General features: G+C 42.6%; 1 protein-coding gene across 3 annotated transcripts in view; it reads right to left on the bottom strand.

Annotated features, from left to right (window-relative positions):
* Positions 1–7,400: 7,400 nt before the first annotated feature.
* ATP11B (ATPase phospholipid transporting 11B (putative)) overlaps positions 7,401–19,642 on the bottom strand; it is a 107,415-nt gene continuing 95,173 nt past the window's right edge. Inside the window, exons 29-30 of one of the 3 annotated variants that reach the window (XM_014606195.3) lie at positions 16,589–16,722; positions 7,401–12,879 (exon numbers count right to left, since the gene is read on the bottom strand). In XM_014606195.3, the coding sequence (XP_014461681.1) occupies positions 12,798–12,879; positions 16,589–16,722 (216 nt within the window). In that variant the 3' untranslated portion in view covers positions 7,401–12,797. Of the gene's footprint in view, positions 12,880–15,167; positions 16,723–19,642 lie in introns of those variants that run through there. The other 2 variants (XM_019478448.2, XM_019478449.2) reach the window with 2 other exon arrangements.

Below are 19,642 nucleotides of genomic sequence, written 5' to 3'. Positions count from 1 at the left end.
CATTTTTAGATTAGTTGACCAAGGACTGAAGAGCTTAACAAAAAAACTTAGGTCACATTGGATGTTTATATGTTAAAAAGATCAGAAAACCTCACCCAGTCACTTCTGCATCAGGCTCACCACTTCTGCTTGCACCAGTAGGCGTGTAGGGTTTTTTAGAAAGGGGTCCAGTCTTGACCGATGACAGCTCTCTGTCCCTTCCAATCTCATGTCCTCTTCTGCTAGGTTAAAGACCCATCTCCTCTCAGAAAACTTCCCATGTGGGTTCTTCCAGATTGTGATTTAGTCACCCTGGTCCTCCCAGTGATCATATTGTGTGCTCATTTTTTTTTTTTTTTAATTGCTGCAAATAAGCAAAGTATGGAACAGCGGTCACTTTAAAAACTTAAAAGCTAATATAAAAAAAGGTAAAACATCTGTTCTTCATGTCGATTCAGAATAGAAAGGTTTTTACTTACCTTTGTTGCATTTTTTAAAGAGAACCCAAAATCGAGACGGCATTAATTATTTTTTCTAGTAGGCACTAAAGCCAACAAAAGGAGAGATGCATCCCTCAGTGAAAGGATCCTGTCTTTTCTTTTCCAATGGGAGGAAAATACTTAATGGAAGAAATAGTGAATAAGTAAAAACAGTGTAGTAACAGATCTGATGTCGAGCTTTGAGTCGACTATGGGCACGTCTGAATGCATGCCAGTCCCATTGTATCTAAATACTGTGCTTCACAATTACGGGTAAAAATTCCTGTTGCAGTCTGGAATATACTGCCATGTATATCACCAGTAATATTTAGCATGCTTTTATGGAGCAAATGATGGAAAAGAGCATTTGGAGACGGTTGAGGTTGGCACTTAATGTCTGAAGTTAGATTGACACAGGCATGGTTGCAAGCGCAAAGAAGACCAAAGAGGTTTCCACCCTCTCTTCAGGAAGTGACCCTAGCATGCAGTATGTTCCAGCAATTAAAACGTCGGACCCCCTTTGCCAAAAGCAATACATCTTTTAATCTAGCAAATCAATATTACTGCCCATGCTTTTGCTAGTGTCTGTGCTGCCATCGATTAAAATAGTTTTAAGGGCTGAAAAGCTTGATGCCCGCAGATACCTTGATGCTTCAATCATCCAGGATGCCAGAGACTGGCTGTGAGTTTGGAGGGCAAACAATAAGTAATTACCCCTTCCTTAGTAAATTGAAATGTGGGAGATTTACCCAGAGGACTGCATCTTTAAATTGAATTAAAAATGAAAATCTTGCTCCTCAAAAGGCTTCGAACGACTGCTTGAAGGGCAGGGCTTTACTTATTCGCTGTTTTTTCCACAGCAGTGGCTTTAACTGGAAGTAGGAAGCCAGAGAGTTTATTTGTATTGCAACAATGTCTGGGAGCCCCAGGCACGGAGCAAGACTCCCTTGTGCTGGACACTGAAACGAAAAGACGTGTATAAAGCAACCCATCTCTCCACCAGCACACCTTCTCCGAGGCCCCCTTCCTGGCCTGAGTGGTAGCCAGCATCATGCCTTCCTCATAAGCACAAAGGTATTTGCTCATTCATTCAAAACCTGGATTTTTTTTTTTTTAATTAACCAACGTTGTGCTGGTAGCTAGAGTCAAGGATCAGGCCTGTGGCCGTAGGCACTGTACCCCTGCACCATGAAAAATTGGGGCACCACCTCCGCCCTCCATGTTATGACTTTGAATCTCACGTGCCTGGTTGGGGATGTGCAGCAGGCGTTGTCACTCACTGCGTCTCCTCCAAACCCTTGACTTAAGTAGCCATCAGCTTCAGTCAAACTTCATAAAGTTGCTATTTTATCCTTCGATTATGACTTCCAATCTTTTATTAGGCTGGTAGGATTTCTTGGAGGATGGGAGTAAAGGTTGGGTTTTTGGGGATGGGGGTAAAAAGCGTTTTGCCTGGGTATTGAGGTTCTCCATGCTACTGGTGCAAAGGCAATTTGTAGCCGAGAGGCCTGTAATCCTGAGTACAGCGGTATCGGGCATTATAGGGTTGGAAGGCACTTGAAGGCTTATTTAGTCCTGTTTCTAAACCACTGCCATCCCCATGTCTTGTCTGATGAGCGTATCTGACCCTACTTCTCCCAGGGTAGCCAGCGCAGATCCTTAGGGTAAATAATATGACGCAGGGTGCTCTTGTCAAATGCTACCAGCCACGTCCTGACTTTGGCTGTGCTGAACAAGGTTAATTTTTTCAAGCAGTCTTCAAAGACCTCTGAAGATGAGCACGGGATAGTTCAGCTACCAAAGTACGGTGACGGTCGTTCCTTTTGGGTTTCTGAATACACATCCCCCTGCATGGCAGTAAGTATCCAGCATTTACTCACCAGTCATGCATGTGCAGCTGTCTGGGTTTCACCAAGCGCTGCTCTGCTCCCCCTCCCCTTTGATTTCCCTCTTCACATCTAGGTGCAGGGTCTCAAACACTGCCTTTCATTTGAGGACAAGGCTTGTGTCAGCAACAGCTCGCTGCACTTCAGCAGGAAGGATGGCAGGGGGAGGGTTGGCTTGAACGGCTCAGCTCTCGCTGTGCAAAAGTTTATTATCTGGTGCTTCTGAAGCCATATAAGCCTCCAGCAAGATTTGCTGGAGCATTAGTCCCCCACCCAGGACTCTCAGGGGCAGAGTAGCTCTTAGCCTGGCGACATTAAAACATTACAGTTGAGGTTGACGGGGCGAGAAAAGCGTGATGGTTTAGGTGCCTTTGCCAGAGGCTGAAGGCTGCTGCTGGGGGGGTGGAGAGCTATTGATTATAACTTAATTGAGAAAAAAGGCAAGCTCAGCATTCAGTGCCGATGAGCATATTGCAACAGCTTCCCTCTTCAGTCCCTTGGTCCCTGAGCTGTCCCATCCAACTGGGCCACGTCCTAGAGGGCAGTGGAGCAGACCCAGGCACGGGGTGCTTGTATGCCAGTAGCTCTTGTTGGCTGATTACTGCCCGCTTCAACCTCGTCCAGAGGGGCAGACAGCCCTGCCAGCACTGCAGCTGTAGCATCTTTTCCAGTCTCCAGCTGCCCACTCAGTCTTCAAGGTCTGTCACGCTGTGCTCTCCTAACGGGATGCCAGCTTCCTGGCGTAGACTGCCTCTTACTTTCCTGCTATTAAACTTGAACTGCGAGCAGCAGTCCCCTTGCCCTCTTACCAGTGAAGAGCCTCCCCCTTCCAGCTATGCTGCCACCTGGCCTGGATGGGAAGGAGAGACCGAGGAGAAGTGTATGTGCGTGCCCCCTCACCCTTGATTTGCCAGGCATAAGCATAGGTGACAATAACATCAGGAGTCCCTGCCCCTTCATGTTGGGGTTGTAGCGGAGGGTGCAGGAGCCCCGGTGTTAGGCAAGGAGGCTCTACCCGAATCTCTGAGCAGCAGTAGGTGAATGGGGGGGGTGTGCATGGGGGGAAATTTTGGGAGGAGGCTGGCAGGGGTAAGCACCCCAGGGTTTAACCAGCAAGCTGGTAGCCCCAGCAGTTCATTGCCTAACAGTACCAGGCCGAGGTGGGGATGAGGTGTTTAGGTGCTAGTGCAAGGGACCGGAGAGGTGTAGGTGAAGGCCTAAGTATAGCCTCTGCCGAAGTCGGGAAGCAGTTTTGGGTGGGGGCTGTGTAGGGGAGGCCAAAATAAACCATTCTCCAGTCCATCTGCCTGCCTGCAGTGAAAACCAGAGCCCCACAGGAGTGAGGGGTGGAGGAAGGAGTTGGAATACATCCCAGAGAGCTACCGAGGAAGAGGAGGGCATCCCCTCGCTATACCCCACTTGCTCTGTATCTGACCTGGCTTCCCCACAAGGCCGGAGGGCTGCACGGGAACAGTCCTCTCTGCATGGGTACACGGCCCCCAGGGGCTCCTCATGGCTGCTGGTTGTGTCCACCCTTGCAACAGAAGGCTGAGCAGGCGATGAGTCCTCCCAAGTGCAAGATCATATCGCTGCCAGGAAGGCAGCTGTTTGCCTTTGCTGCAGGGGCTTTAAAACCTGCACCTCTGGGCAGTCTGCCATCACTAGCAGACAGCTTTCAGTCCTGCCCCAGGGTGTGAGGTTTAGAGCAGGGGAGTCCTGTACTTCTTCTCATGAAGTTGATCTAAGTCCCTTGCCCTCATCAGCTCTAAAGTGCCAAACAAATGGTGGCGTCACAATGTGCTGGACACTGCCCAGCGCAGAAATCACGCTCTACTGCGTCTGCAACCCTTGTCTCAGCAACCGCCTTGAGCACGAGCCCTCCGAGAGTGGCAGCCCCAGCCCTGCCCTCCAGGGCCCAAGGGAGCATCCTAGCATTCCTCAAGGCTGGCATGAAAACAAAATTGATAAGGCTGCTTCTTAAGTGTGAGCAAGGTGTGATGGTTGGGGGAGGGGCTTGGGGGGGAGGGTCAGGTGTACTGTCTCCTATATATGTGGGGGATGAGGTTGGGGGGGGGGTGTTCATGTATATGCATATGCATGCACATGTGCATAGACACTGTGAGCACGTCTCCATATGTGCATTTACTGTGCAATAGCTGAAAGTGGTGTGCAGTATCGGTGTGTGACTACCTGTGCACGCCTGTACTGCGCAATAAGTGTAGCAGCAATGTAAAGTGTAACGTTAATACCAGCACATGTAGGTATCACATTTCTACCCAATTAGTTACTGCATGGTACTGCATGTGTAGCTGCCTTACGTATGTGTGTGGAGACTAACTTTAGTCCCAGGTCAGTCCACACAGAGCGTTAATGTGCTTTAACGCCATCTTATTCCTGCTTGCCACGCAGTAAATTTAAGCCAGCATAAATGCATTTGTAGCTATGCCCACTGTGTGCCTGTAGACCCTGCTGTCGCTCTCTCTCTCACACAAACAAATTACCTGTCAAGAATGACGGGGTTGAGGGGGGGGCCTGGAGCCCCCACATCTGGACCCCTGCCCCCCCCCTCCCCAAATTCAGGTCCAACCCCGCCCCTCTCCCTGCTTCAGGTCTGATCCCGTTCTCCCCCCTTCAAGTCTGCCCCTGGAGAGCTGCGAGGCCAGGGGAGGCTTGCTGTGGCAATGGGAGGCTGCTGAGGTGGAGTGTGGGTTGTGTGCATGCAGTTGGCAGGTTACTGTGGGTTTCTGCACCTCTGGGGACACGAGTTGCCATGTCGTGGGTCAGACCACAGGTCTGTCTTGCCCTGTCTCATGTCACCTGGCGGCCAATAGCGGATGCTGAAAGGGCGTGAACAGAGTAGGCGCAGGGTTTCAGCCCGTTCCTGTCCCGCTTGCAGCTCCCAGCATGGAGGGAGCTGGGATTCAGAGGCTGTGTCCCTACCTCCAGTGCTCAGTTGCTACTGCTGCCCCTTTCCTCCAAGAGTGTGTCCAAGCTTCTTGTTTTATTGAATCTGGCTTAACTATGAGCTTCCACCACATCTGGTGGTACCAAGTTCCCCACTTTAGTTGCACACGGTGTGGGGGAGGAAAAAAACAAACCCTTCTTTTTGTTAGCTTACTGCCTACACATTTCCCTGTATGACCCCTGAGCTTTTGCATTGTGAGTAGTAAATACATCCTTTTTTTTACTTTCTCTTCCTTGCTCATGTTTACCCTCTCACTTGTTGCTCTAACTGCATAGGTCCAGCCTCATACAGGCCACTGATCATTCCTGTTGTCTTTTTTCTGCACTTTCTCTCATTCATCTGTATCCTTTTTGAGGTGGGGGGATTAAAACTGGGCACGATATTCTAGTTAACGAAGTAGCATCACAACACTATTTTGGTTACAATTCCTGCCTGAAGAGTCCATCACATATTGGGAGGTTGGTCAGGAGCACAGTCCAGAAGCGATTGCCTTTTTGCGGCCTAATGAAGCCCACGGCCTGACTTGTAAGAGGAAGACCTGGGCAGGGCGATGCCGATGTGCCCGCTAGGCTGAATAACTAGAGACCCTGAGACGCCAGCAAGCAATTGCTTGGGGCAGTTCACCAGGCCGTGATCTTGCCTGTGGCAGATGCTGTGACAGACAGGTACCCGAGCGTCATTCTGGCCCGGCCGCCCAAAGGCAGGTGAGACCAGGGAGGCCACGTGGGAAGCAGACCAGGGCTGAAGGCAGCAAGGAGTAAGCTTTATAAAAAGCACTTCTCATACAACCCATGAGAGCCCTTGTAGAATATTTTGGCTGCATTTTACCCATTTTTTAATAGAAAAATAAGCTACTGTAACATGTAGCTCAAGTATTACCACATACAATGTATACCCAGGGCAGGATGTGAGAGAGCCTTAGAGAAGAACAAGACCATGGTTTAAGAACACACAAGATACTTTCCTCTGCCTTTTAGGGACGGATGGATGAATTGCTGGGATTTTCAGCAATGGAAAACACTATAACAACGTCTCGTGCAGCACCTGTGCAATGTGTAGTGCTACGGTGCACCCCGTTGTACCAAGGCCACAGAGCACAAGGAGAAAATAGCCCTTAGAGCTGTGCACTTCCCTCGGCTCCGGGCAGACAGTGCCGGGGGCCCCAGGGCTGCGTCGCCACAGGCATCTGGAGCAGCAAGCTGCAGTTCAATTTGCCGTCAGCTTGCTGGGCTTCTGGATCCAGTCGCACACGAGGTTTAGCCCACTTCGATGTTTCTCTCTGCTGTGTCTAGCAGGGGCTGGCTCTGCGTTTTCACGCACTTTTGCCATGGGAGACCAAAGCGCTTCCCGTTCGCTATTCCTCTCAACTAGCATAGAGCTTCTCTGGGGCTCTTCCCCATCTGTCCCGTGTCCGACTCAGCATTCAACCTGAAAGCGCTGCACTCTCCAACACGCAGCTCTTCCAACAGCAGTGGGGAAAGTCCGGTTCATATCACAATAGAGCACTTTAGGAAAGATGCATCCCAGAAACGAGATCAAATAGTATTACTGATCCGAGGCGCAGGCGGAGGGTGAGGACAGAAGGAAAAACAGTCCACACAAACTTCTGCTTTGTGACTTAATGCATTGGCATCTCTTGCTTATTCAAAAATAAAGGTGGGGGGGGGGAGGGGAGTGATTTACAACATATGAAGCAGACAAAAGTTGCTTGCACACCCCTTGGATGCATTTGCAAAGAATAGGTGCACACAAAGGTGGCTTTTAACACTTTAAGGCTGGGAACAAGAAGTAGCAGCTGTTTATGGAGTCAAGTTGTTTCTTATTTTTACTTCAAGCAGGGCCAGGTGGACCTGGGGTTTCGGTGGTGCTTTCCCTGTGCCTCCATGGGGAGACAACTGGTGGTAGGATCCTCCTCCCAATCCCTCCTCGGATGCCGACTTGGGACAAGAAAACCATCAGCAGTTGCGAGTTGAAGGATGTGCAGAAACTCAATGGCAATTTTGACCTCCTCTGGGTGGGGAAGTCACGCACAGTATGCAAATATATCCAAGTCTGCAGCAGATGACAGAATTAAAAACAAAGGGACCCAGCTAAAAAGTGAAAGTTTTTATTAAATATAATTTCCATAAACTTTTGTTTTTAAAACAATTTTCCTGACAGAGCTGTACAACAAGCACACTATAGATCCTCTGAGAGCAGAGTCAATAAGCAGAACATCAGAGGCAGCCACAGTGTCTGAGGTCCAAAATTCTTGGTACTAATTATTGCTACAGTTTCCAGTTGTTAATGCCCCTCGTTGGCAAAAATAAACCATTGACATCAACACACGACTGGGTACCAGGCAATGCCTCCCGCCAGAGCATCATTCAATGTTCTTTTCCCCAAGAACACGCAGCACTTGATTATACTTTTTAAAAAGAAAAAAACAAAAAAAAAAGCCCAGATGATTTGTGTTTCTACACGCCCAGAAGAATCAGAGGTTTTAATGGGACTACAGCTAAGCGTTTTTTAAAATACGAGCTTTGGTGTAGTAATGACATATTACTCCTACCTGAAAATGAGCTTTATGTTTAAAATAATTCCTCTTTATTCCTCAAACATGTACATGAAATATATTTATTCCACTGCTAAAAAAACGCCCCCAAAAACAAATCAGACCGGACTCCTTTGATACATGAAACAATTCCTTTTATAAATGCTGACTCAAAAAGAAAAAAAATTGCTGTTACTTTGCATCTTTTCATCTTTTAAACAACCGTGTTGTAATCTGCAATGTGTTTGGTTTGCTTGGGGTTGTTGTTTTTTTTTGTGTGTTATCATATACCGCTTCATGCTCTATACCATAGGTGCCTTTTTACTCCAAGCCTACATGGCTTGATTTAAGTTCCATGCATTTATACAGACTGGAAACAACCAAACAAGTCTGATTTCTACAGGCATGATCATTATCTACACTTACGGCAAGAGAGGGATGTATTATGGCTAGAGCCAGGTGAATACCTCAAAAGCAGCTATGGAAAAACCTTCACTTGAATGGACAACATGCTTTAGCTTGGACAGCACATAGGGTAATTATTAAATTACCTTTGCCGGAAGATATTTAGCTGCAGGAATGTGTTTGTGAAAAGCGGAAATGCCTCAAATCCTCGTGTGAATGCATACATGTGATCAGTGACGGAAGCATTCACGTTTGGAAATCTCCAATTTCCCTTGTTTATAAGTGAAGTCATTCAAATAAAAAGTAGGAACCAGATACAACTTAGGGGGATAAATTACCTGCCATGCAAAATACAAAATGAATAAATAGTGGAGTGGAAACAGCTTATCAGCAACTCATAAGAGGGGATAGTTGTACAACACATCTACAAAGAAGCATCTGTAAATGATATCTGAATATGAAGAGCTAATAGAGGAAATTTTCCTACTCTGAAAGGTTCGCCCAGCTCTAGTTATGTAAATCCATCGGAGATTATTGTGATCATCTGGAACTGCAGCAGCATTGCACAATTATCAGGGGTTAACTTCTGTTAGAGCCACGTCACTACTACAGCCACAACGAGAAATCAAGATAACAAGTCAGGCTCCAAACCAGGCGGGCTTGCACATACATGATATTTAAGTGCTTCTGGATACTGTGCTCCACAAATCAATCGCAAGATTTTGAAACCTAATCTTAAAAGCAAAGGACGTGGGTCAGATATAACAGTTAACAATCCTATAGATTAGATGCCATTATTTAAAGATGCAATGTTTCTTGCACTAGAAAACAAGAACATTTCTACAGGTACAACAGGTGCCCTGTCATAAAAAAACCATGTTAAAAATGTTACCAAATAGTTCCAATAAAGAAAGATAGTTGCCTACCGTGATACATTATACAAAGCATTTAAAATAACTTTTTGCACTAGAAAACATTAAATTATTCTGGACCTGTGAAGTCAAAGTTTATGGCACTCCCTTCCATTGGGTTCCCGTTATAAAGTGGACTAGTTATATTTTAGGTTGTGAAGTCATTATAAGGAAAAAAAAAAAAGACACTTTTCCCATCTGTTTTTCCATTTTATAGTTTCTAGAGAGTTTGCTGCAAGGTAGCATATGTTCAGCAATAGAAAATACATCGTCTGAAAAAGCAACTTTCCCAGAGCAGGTGCTAAGACCTACAGAGAATTTAATCCAATTCCAAAGGTGGCTGTGGAGAAGGTGAGCCCTTGTCCTGCTTTCAACCATGCAGGAAAAGGAGACTGCGTCTGTCATGTCATCAGTGTTAAAGTGCACGGAGATGTAGACTTTACCGCAGTAAAAGCACACACCTCTGGGAATCCTGTGTATATGCCTCATGGGTGACAAGGCTGAAGGTGAGTCTAGTGCATCACCTGGGTGCTGCAAGCTGTTCTTCCTGACTCATGGTCTTAATCAGAAAGACCAATAGTTAGGGTTGGATACAAAAAATGCAGCATGCGTGATTAACTCTGCTTTGTGTAACATCCCACGTACTACCAAATCTAAAAATCAGCATTTAACATACACTTTAACACTCCCAAAAATATACAAGCACCTTTCTGGAGCAAAGCCAATCTTAAATTATTTGTGGCGTGTTACAAAAAATATTGTTGCTTTCCTTCTTAAGCAGCCATTAGGTCAGTACCAAGTCCTGGGGGAGCCAAGTATGCATTCCTGTTAATGGGAAATAAAACATTACTGATGAAGTTTTACTGCATCTAGAAAAGTATACCTCTGCAGACAGATGAATTCTTAAGTTCAGGAAAAGCCGTTTAAATGCATGGTTACACCTGGGAGCAGGGGCAGTTGGGGGATGAGAGGTGGACATTTTTGACAGACACATCATGAAGGTAAATTCTTCAGTGCTAAAACGTTGCTTCTTTGGTACAAATGTCTTCAACCTTTTATTTGTACAACCAAATACAAAGTATACACGTATGATATGGGCTTGTTAGAAATGCTTGGAGCTGGGTTCTTTTTTGGAAGCCTCTTCCTTTTTCTAGGGAGAGACCCTAATTTAGATTTTCATACATGACACACTAATTACACAAACAAATTAAACTACATGGCAACACTGAAAATCGCTGGATGATTAAGCAAGCTATGAATGACGGACAGATGGGACTGCTTTTGGGAATTAACACATAATGTTTTCAAAACAACAACAGCTACAAACAGCAGATATCGGACCAGAATTTTTTAAAGAAAGTCTTTCCCAAGATCTTTCCCAGGTAAATGTGGCAAGATAAATACACCAGCATGTTGTTTCTCTTCCTGAGACGGTTTAAGTCAGACTCCTAACTAACGTTATAAAGAAACTTATGTGGCCAAGAGAACTAGGAAGAGATTTTTCTTTTAATTTTGTAGTTCCACAAAAAGGTTATTCAGGGAACACTACCTGGCAACCCTTCCTTTATACTGCAACAAAATTAAGACATTTTCTGACTCCATGCAGTTCTCTCAAATATCTCAACACAGATGCTGTTCATACTACATACCAGACTGATTTCAAGCAATAATTTCAGAGGATCTCGGTGCTTGAAATCACAATTATGCATGCATCTCAACTTAGGACAATCTGAGCATTTTCAATGTGTGGTAAGGAGGCTATCCCGATAACATGGACCATACTGAAAAATGGGATTGCTTTATCACTGCTAAGTGTGTGGGGCTCGATGCACCTGTCACTGAGCTTTGTTGCTCTACTGATTTCAATAAAACATATTCACTTCAGCCTCAGAAGACAATTAGGCACATCATTTTTTTTGTTCCAGTTCACAGAATCTGGGACTTGGGTAATGGAGACAATCTCCTCCTGAAACAGCTTGTGCACCATGGAGGGTTTTGTCTCCATTATGAAAACCAGTGTAAGCCATCTAGTTCACCTGCACTACAACTCCAAAAAGACAGCTGCAAAGTAGACAAGCTGGGGGTATGTACATATGTACCGCTGTGTCCCACAGCTCTACCTCGTGTAATATCCAGGCTAAGTAGCATTAGGCAAGATCATGGTAAGACAGACTCTGTCCTACCTCCACAACAGCCTGCTTTTGCTAGCAGCAAATATCAGGTCTGAATTTTGCAGGTGCAACTTTCCAGTTACTGCGTTTCAAAAATGTCACGTGTTTATGGAGATGTGGAGCCTGAAGCCGACATGAGAAAAATGCAGTCCCAGCAGTGGAATCACTTCCACCAAACTATACATTTTGGGGTTGCCAACAACTGACTTGGCAAGGGGGATCGTCAGCATCACTGCTGCAATGTCCTCCAATTCTCAGTTTTCAACATCTGCAGCTAGTTGATTTGACACTTCTGCTAGCTGGTGTCTCTCAATATCACCTGTTCAAAAATGAATTTGCAAGACTTCCTATCCAGTCCCAGAATCTGAAAACACATTATATTGGAAAATGCACCTGAAAAAATGTGCAATACTGTCCAAAGTAACACATGTGCAATTTTATTTTTATTGATGTATTTGTATATCAAAACATTGCCATCAATGTGTCAGATCCTTCAGACAGATGAAGATAACTAATGCTTAATTAGGTCTTCAAAGTACAACATGGTCAAGTATAAATACATTAGAAAGAATAAAACATGCAAAAAATCCCCAGCTTTAAAAGGATTAAATTGTTTACATTTACTGAATTTATGCCAGTGAGATGCAGAATCCATTTCATATGCATCTTTCTCCCCTGCTCTTCCATATCAGGATCAGTAATTATTAAAACACGTAGAGCATAATAGAGAACAAGCGACTCCTGAATATTATTTGAAAAGAACAAGCAGCAGCTGTAAACTTTTTTTTATACCATTCCAGTCTACGTAAGCTATGACATTTATAGGAAGTGGCTAGTAGTTTATTGCCATTTCTACACCAGCACAAATGCCTGCACGGCATTTCAATTGCTTTACAAAAATGTTGAGTAGGATAACCATAAAGCTATGTTTTACTTGCTGTTTTGCCCATGGAAGAAATAAGAACTTTCTTTATTTTCAATTTGCTAAGAATATAAGGAGATGGCACAATATGAATGTAGAATAAATATATCTATATATAAATGTCTTAAAGAGGGGGAAAAGAGTCTACTTAAAAGTATGACACTGGACTTAAAAACAAGTCAGTACCTTCAGGCACCTAGATCTGGGAGCAGAAATGTGGTTGTTGCCTCTTCCTGACATCCCAAATAATGTCAGACACAGGACTTCCATGTGTTAAAATGGTACCTCAAACAGTAAATGGGCAGAGAAAAAGCACACTCTTAATATGCAACAATTTAGCAATTTAGGCCTATGATTAGAAGAGAGATCAACCTTCAGTTGTATGCATTTCTATGCTACGGGATAGACCACAAGGTTTGTATATTTAGTAGTCTGCATTATTCTGGTAGATTTGCTAGGGTGGGTTATAGCACTGAACTTGCTTATAACCTAGTATAGGTAGGTGAGCACCATATGGCTTCCACAAGGCATTAACAAATGTCCCTGTTAACAAGTACTTGAGTCCATTGTGGAGAGAGTCAAGATGCTTCGGTCGTTGGCATAGAAGGGATCCGATGAGCTCCATGATCTAAAGCAATAATAAAAGAGAAGTTTGGCTGACTGGGAACCTATAACTTGAGAGGAGAGGAGAATAGTCTATAAAAGCATCAAATTAAGAATTTTGTCATGATATGCCAAAAATAAAAATTCCTTTTAAAACCATAGCCAGCTAATTCCGTCCTGATGCCTACAATTCATTCCCACCCTTGAAACTTCTGCACTGCATAAATGGCAAGAGTGAATTTGTTGGTATACAGAGAGAGCAAAACTACTAAATGTTGTGGCTTAAGATACTGCAACAGCTATACGTTTTTATAATTGGGTTTGCATCGTTAGCGTTCTAATACGCTTTGAGACAACTGGACTAAAGTATGTGCAGATTCAGGCACAGTGAATGCTACAGTTTAGTTTTGGCATAGTAAAATCATTCTAATAAAGTCTCTGAGTATGCAGAGCTAATTGTGGAATGTGATTTTATTTTTATGTTTTAATGAAGATGCAGGAACTATTTAACTTGGAACCGGTTTCACCTACTTAATTAGTTAACTACAGGCATTAACATATTTGACTACTGGCTATGCTAGCTTTAAGCTAAATTGTGTCTCAGGAGATTAAAAAAATACCCAAAGCTATTACTGGCTTTGATTGAGATATAAACAAACAACGCTTTTCACCCTGAACACGTTACTTCTCTAGATGGTGAAACTGTATACATGCCTCTGCTTTCCGCAGTATTACTAAACTTTAATGTATTTAGATTAAAAACTGAAAATCAGGGGTGTGAAGGGAGACAGCCACGAGTAGAAACACTTTTATTCTCCGAAACGCGTCTCTGTCAGAAATCTGCTGTTTCTCCACAACTACTAAACACAAGTACCTTGACAGCTGTATTACTAACGGCAGGTTTCTATCATGAGAACTCGCGTGATCTAGAATTCTTAATATTTTATGGACTGATGAGCTGACAGACTATCTAATGGAAGACACACAAAGACAGTTCACCTGTTTGTGAGAAACATTTCTATTCTAGTTTAGATGATGAATATAATCATGAAAAAATGGATTTTGAAGAATGTCTTTAACAACAGCAAAGAGGTTAAGTACCAATGCCTAATGCCCTCCACTCCAAGCATTTGTACCACCTTGATCAAAGAAACCAGTTCTCATCCAGGTCCTGATAGCCCATTTAATTTCATACCCAGAAATCATATTTGACAGAATATTGCGTGCACCTATTAGGTGCGAACACAAACCCTATTCATAGCAACGGTCCTTTTAAGAGCGCCCTTCATTGTGACGGATGACAAAGCGCTTTTACAAACCGCATATATAAAGGTGGCACTTTGCTCACCCGTGATATGCCGCTACTTCTAGGGTGGAACGAGGCATTTGTTTAATGCTACAGTCACAGCACACAACAGACGACTCCACTCAGAACTTGGTGGTCCTCTAACGATATTAGTTGTTTAACAAACTATTAACAGTATTTGTCCCTAAGTCTGATGTATCCTTAAGTAAAATATATTTTGGGAATTAAAAACACTTAATTGTACCTTCAGCATTTCACAGCTCGTAACTGCTTCACATGACTTCTGTAATTGGTATGTTCAACAAAAACATTCAAGGACTTTCACATATTATAAGGCAAATGTAGGGGAAGAACATAAATATATCCTCCTACTGCCACTTGGCTTTTAGACTAGACTTTAAATACAAATGCTGAAGGCAAGGAGCAGAAGTCATACAGAAAGAGACGATAAGAAATAAACCAAATGGATTCTGTTCCTGTAAAGTTTCACAAGGATTAGGGCTAATGTGAAACTGAAACGGTTGTGAAAGAACCATTTGAGTATAATAAACACTGGAACAGCAGTAAGAATGGGACTTTTAAAATTATTAAGCCAGACGGGATGGTCTTTTGGAAAAAGATGACACGTGGCAACAGACAAGAAGCCCGAGGAATAGCGCAGTATTGAAAGTGCTTTATATTCTGTCAAATATGATATCTGAGAGGAAAAAAGGTCACACAGAGAAGGGAGAAAATGGTAAAAAAATCTGAAAAAAGTCACAAAGCAGAATGGAAAACAGACCATACCTACCTTTACAAAGCCATATACTACCAAAATACATTTTTGATCAAAAGCAGTACCACTTATTAAATGGCATTAAAATTTTTTAAAAAGCAGCATGGAAAATAGAAGTTCTACCTCGGTGCAAAGCACAGCTTGCATGGTCTACAGAGGACAACAGTGAAATAAAAGATCCCTACAGCAACCATTAAAGAAATGTTGATTTTAGACCAATTAAGTGCTCATCTTGTAGTTTAAAAAGTCTATTAAACCGTTTATTTTATAGATCATGCCCGCTTTCTATACAGCAAGATTTTTGATTAAAAAAAGTACTTGTTCATAACATTTACTTTTTATAAGGAATGAGACAATTTTGCATAATTACCCCCTAGATTTATAGAAATAGTGAACAAAATTTCATAAGCAAGCTAGAGTAGGAGGAAGTGATTGGAACCACAGACACTGTGTTAACACAAGAACGTTAAAACTGAGATGTGCTACGTACCGAATTAACACCTAAAGGTAAAATCAGAACTGACTAAGCATGTCAGTATAAATGACCCATACAAGCTTTTACCGGGATGAATGATACCGTATCCTTTAACAAAAAGACAGTTGTGGCAATATTAAGTGAATCTCCTTGTAAATGAGAAGTGCACATTTTTTTTCAGGTTTGGCTTTTCAAATAATGGAGGACTACGATATCATTCAGAGGTTAACAGACCACGATGTACAAAAGGTTATTTTTATTTCTACCCCCAAATAATTCCATATTTGTTAGCTAGCCCTCTTTACTTTCCAGAAATGGTTACTTCAGCAGGAATTAAGATAGCTTTATAATTTTTCATAGCTATGCCCAAAGTGAATAGTCAGCATTACCCTTTGTAAGTATTTCTGCTTATTCTAATGTATTTTCCCCATCAATAGGTGTTTTAGTGTACATAATTAAAGAAAATGACATTTCTTTAGCACATACTTTTGAATGGCACTTAGAATTTGCTGACATACTTGATGCACATGAACACACTGAAATAATAGGCCAGAACTTGAAGGCTTTGCTCTGTCAATGAATTTGTTTTTAGAAACAGATTACAAAAGTCATATTATAAAAATATTCAATTTTCATACCCACTGATGGATGAAAAAATCTAAAGACATCTTTTAGAGATGGAGTTATATTTAGGGGGAAAATGTGAGCCTTTTGTATATCTTTAGATGCAATGCAAGCTCAAGTGTGACTATCTGGAGGACTGACATTAAGAACGAAAGGAAAAACCTTTTGAATTTACAAAAAAGTCCTGATTTGTGAAGGCAAAAAGCTAAAATCAGGAAAACCAACAGCACAGTGAAGTTTGATTTCTAAAGAGAAGGATGTACAAACCAAGAGAAAATACCACATTTACAAGATTTTTGTACTAGAAAAGCCAAACTAAAAGTTTCAACAGAAGTCTCTTCAAGAACCATTTTCTTCCTTTCTAATAAAAGCACTCTGAAAAAGCAAGAAACTGATCTTTTAGGTTAAAAAAAAGCACTATAAAGAATAGCATTTTCTGTTTAATTACGCAAAGCCTGCAACTGGTTTGCTAAACCTCTATCGCTGCAGGCTCATCAGGTTCCAGTTTATAGGAGGATCGTCTGCAGCAAAGGCTACTGAGAGAAATTCCACACCTGGTGACCCGGGTTGGACTACATCTTCCTATCAGTCGGTCCAGCATTCTTCCAATAGATGTGCATGCTGTTTCCCCATCTGCGAAGCAGCACATGGAGTCCAAGCAGTTGATACCTGAACCTGTCTCAGTAAGCTGAAGTGGAGGGAAAAGTAGAAAGGAATTGTTATTTGTACAGGCGAGTAATAAGTTATCCAGTTATCTGATAACATTTAGAGATGGCAAGTTGGTAAATGTTATTAATATTTTTCTATGTTATAGGAAACAAAATCACTATGACCCCTTAGCAAAAGTGCCATTTGCTTTTCCCCTGTTTACTGTAAACTTTGACTCTCAGACATCGTTTCACTCTGCTTCTGGATGGTCTTGTTCAACATATGGCCATGGTTCTGCATCAACTTCACATGCACACCCAGCAAACTGGAATGAAAGATACTTTGCTGACTGCAAGTGGGCTGGTTGGCAAGCCGTCTGCTGTTGTGTCCTAGTTAGGAACTTATGGGGCAGCTGCTGTAAGCGGTCACAGCTTTATGACTTCAGTGGAGCTATGCCAATTTGCCTCAAAATGAAGATCCCCCCCATTGTATTTACCATCCACCAGCAACAGAGAGGCTTTAGAGTGAGACGGAGTAAAATGTAACAACCCATCTAAAAGTAATATTTTTTTTTTACCATTCAAAAACAAAGTACAACTTCCTGCGGGAAGTCAGATCCCATCACTAGCAAACAGGCTCAGTATCTATTTTTAAACAACAGCCATTAAATCATAAGGGGAACTTTTTATGCCAACCTAATGTCTTTTCTTCCAGACACAAGTATGACATTTTATGTTGCGTTAGCTAGATAAGCCTCCCATTATGAAGCAAGGATAAGGATGGGAGCTTGCAAAAAGTAAACCTGTAATTCATTTAACTCCATACCTAAAGAATTTACCTCTCATTTTGGGGAAGGTGGGGAGGAAAGCAAAAACATTTCTGGTTGTTGTATAGGTTATTATCTAAGAACAAGAGACATTAAGAACCATCAGTTACGTTCATGCTAAAATAAGGAATAGTTGAATGAACCATGAATGAGCAGGAGGAAGTTTGTTAGTATGCGTGAAACAAACCAGAATCAACAAAGAAACAACACAGAGACCGTCAGAAGATTTCACTGTTCTTTCATGACTGGTTTGACTTGAATACTCTTTTACTGCAGCCCACATTAAATTCTAAATGCTTAGCACTGTTGAAAGTTGGAGAGAAAATAATTTAAACTCCTTTTCTGCCCTGCACTTCCAAAAGGAAATACAAACCTACTATGGCAGGAGCTATTTAACTCAAATAGTTTAAAATATTGATCAAAAGAAACCTACAGGCAAATAAATAAGATGCACATTTCAGTAGCAAGTCTTAACTACTTAATTTACCACCTGGGAAGGGTACTGTGTGCTCACCTGCCCTCTGATACATCAGACAGGTGTACTTAAATGGCTCCCACCATAACAAAACTGAACCAGTAACGCTGGTTAGGCTTTGTTTGCCCTGCCACAGAACTACGCTTAGTCCAAAGACCTTTCTTATCAGTCCCCTGAAAAAGGGAAGGTATTAGAGGTTGCCAGAGGCAGGCAATTCCAGTCTATAAAGAATTCAGGCCTCCCTTCTCTTATGGGCATGCAGTCCACCATCTCATGTACCTCTGAGACCTGGGCTCTTTGACCTTCACCTGCACTGGCCTTTGGCTAAAAGTACTTGATGAACAAACAATCTTGCCTCTTCTATCATTAAACTTCCAAATCCTATTGCTTTTAATCCAACTAAGCCTGGTGCTGCAACAAAAGTAAAAAAATAAAAATCTACCAGGTCTTTTCCTGGGCAGGTCTGATGGGAAAAATTCCCTCCTGATCTCAGAGCAGACTGTCAGACCTGCAGCTTCCTGAAAATCATAGCTCCCACGCTACAGCTAAAGGAAGGGAGGGAAGGAGGGACAGCAGGATAGGTAACAGGTGCAAAAGGCTTTTGAAAAGACCAGGAAAGCTTTAATTAGCAAGACTGGGTGGGCACAAAAGAGCCAGTTGGCTAGCTTGGCATCTTAGTGGACAGGAAAGCAGACAACCTGCAGGGGGCCAGGCCCTGTTTCGTCATGCGTGTGCTTTTCAATTCCCACCTAGGTCCCACCTCCTGACGGCACATCTATCAGTTGTCCTTAGGCTCCGGAGATTGTTGTGAGGAACATTAAGTTAAAGAAGCATCACACGCTTGTAAATACTTCAGATACAGAAGCAAAAGAACTGCAAAGGATAGTCCTAAAGACAGGATTTAATTAAAAAGCCAAAATAGCTTTAAAAGCTCTATATTACGATAATCTCTTCTAGGTAAAGCTTGAACCATCACAGCAGATAGTATACTTGTGACCAGAAGCATTGGTAGTATGCCAGGATCAGCAGAGACTGGTTCAGTACTAATCATATACTGTGCTCAGCACAGTACAATTATATTAACAATGCATCTGATGAGAGAGGATACAGCAGAAATAAACTGTTTCCATTAGGGGCTGGAGTTTGAAAGGTGAGCTTCTTGGAACAAGTACATGTCCCTGTTCATTCTTTATGCAACTATGAACATGATGGAACAAAAAAAACAATACTGCACTTAGGCTGTAAAGAAAGAATCAAATGGGCTAAAAAAATGTATAGCATTTTTTTGCATTAATCAGCTGCCTAAATGCCACCTCTCATGCTAACGTGGTTGATGTAGATGAATACAATTCTGTAAGTGATGTCGTTACTTTGGGAACAAGTGTTCTCCAAACACGAACATTTCCCAGATGTCCTGTGGCTTGGACTAAGACAGTGTGCAAGAGAATTTCTTTCAAAATAAAATACTCGGTACACCCTCTTTCATGTCTCCTTGGAATAAACCCCAGCTGTTCAAACTTTTCTGATCCCCAAGCTTTTATGCTAGTGTTTAGGAATAAAAAATATACTACTTATTAACATTTAGCTAGTGGCTGCAGTGTGATTCAGGCTGCTGAGCAAATATCTCACTTGGGTTCTCTCAGTACTAGTTCAAAGACA

This window comes from Alligator mississippiensis, chromosome 7 (genome assembly GCF_030867095.1).
Source record: "Alligator mississippiensis isolate rAllMis1 chromosome 7, rAllMis1, whole genome shotgun sequence".
Lineage (NCBI taxonomy): Eukaryota > Metazoa > Chordata > Crocodylia > Alligatoridae > Alligator > Alligator mississippiensis.
Note: the sequence above shows the minus strand (reverse complement) of the source record. Positions and strands in the feature narration are given on the sequence as shown.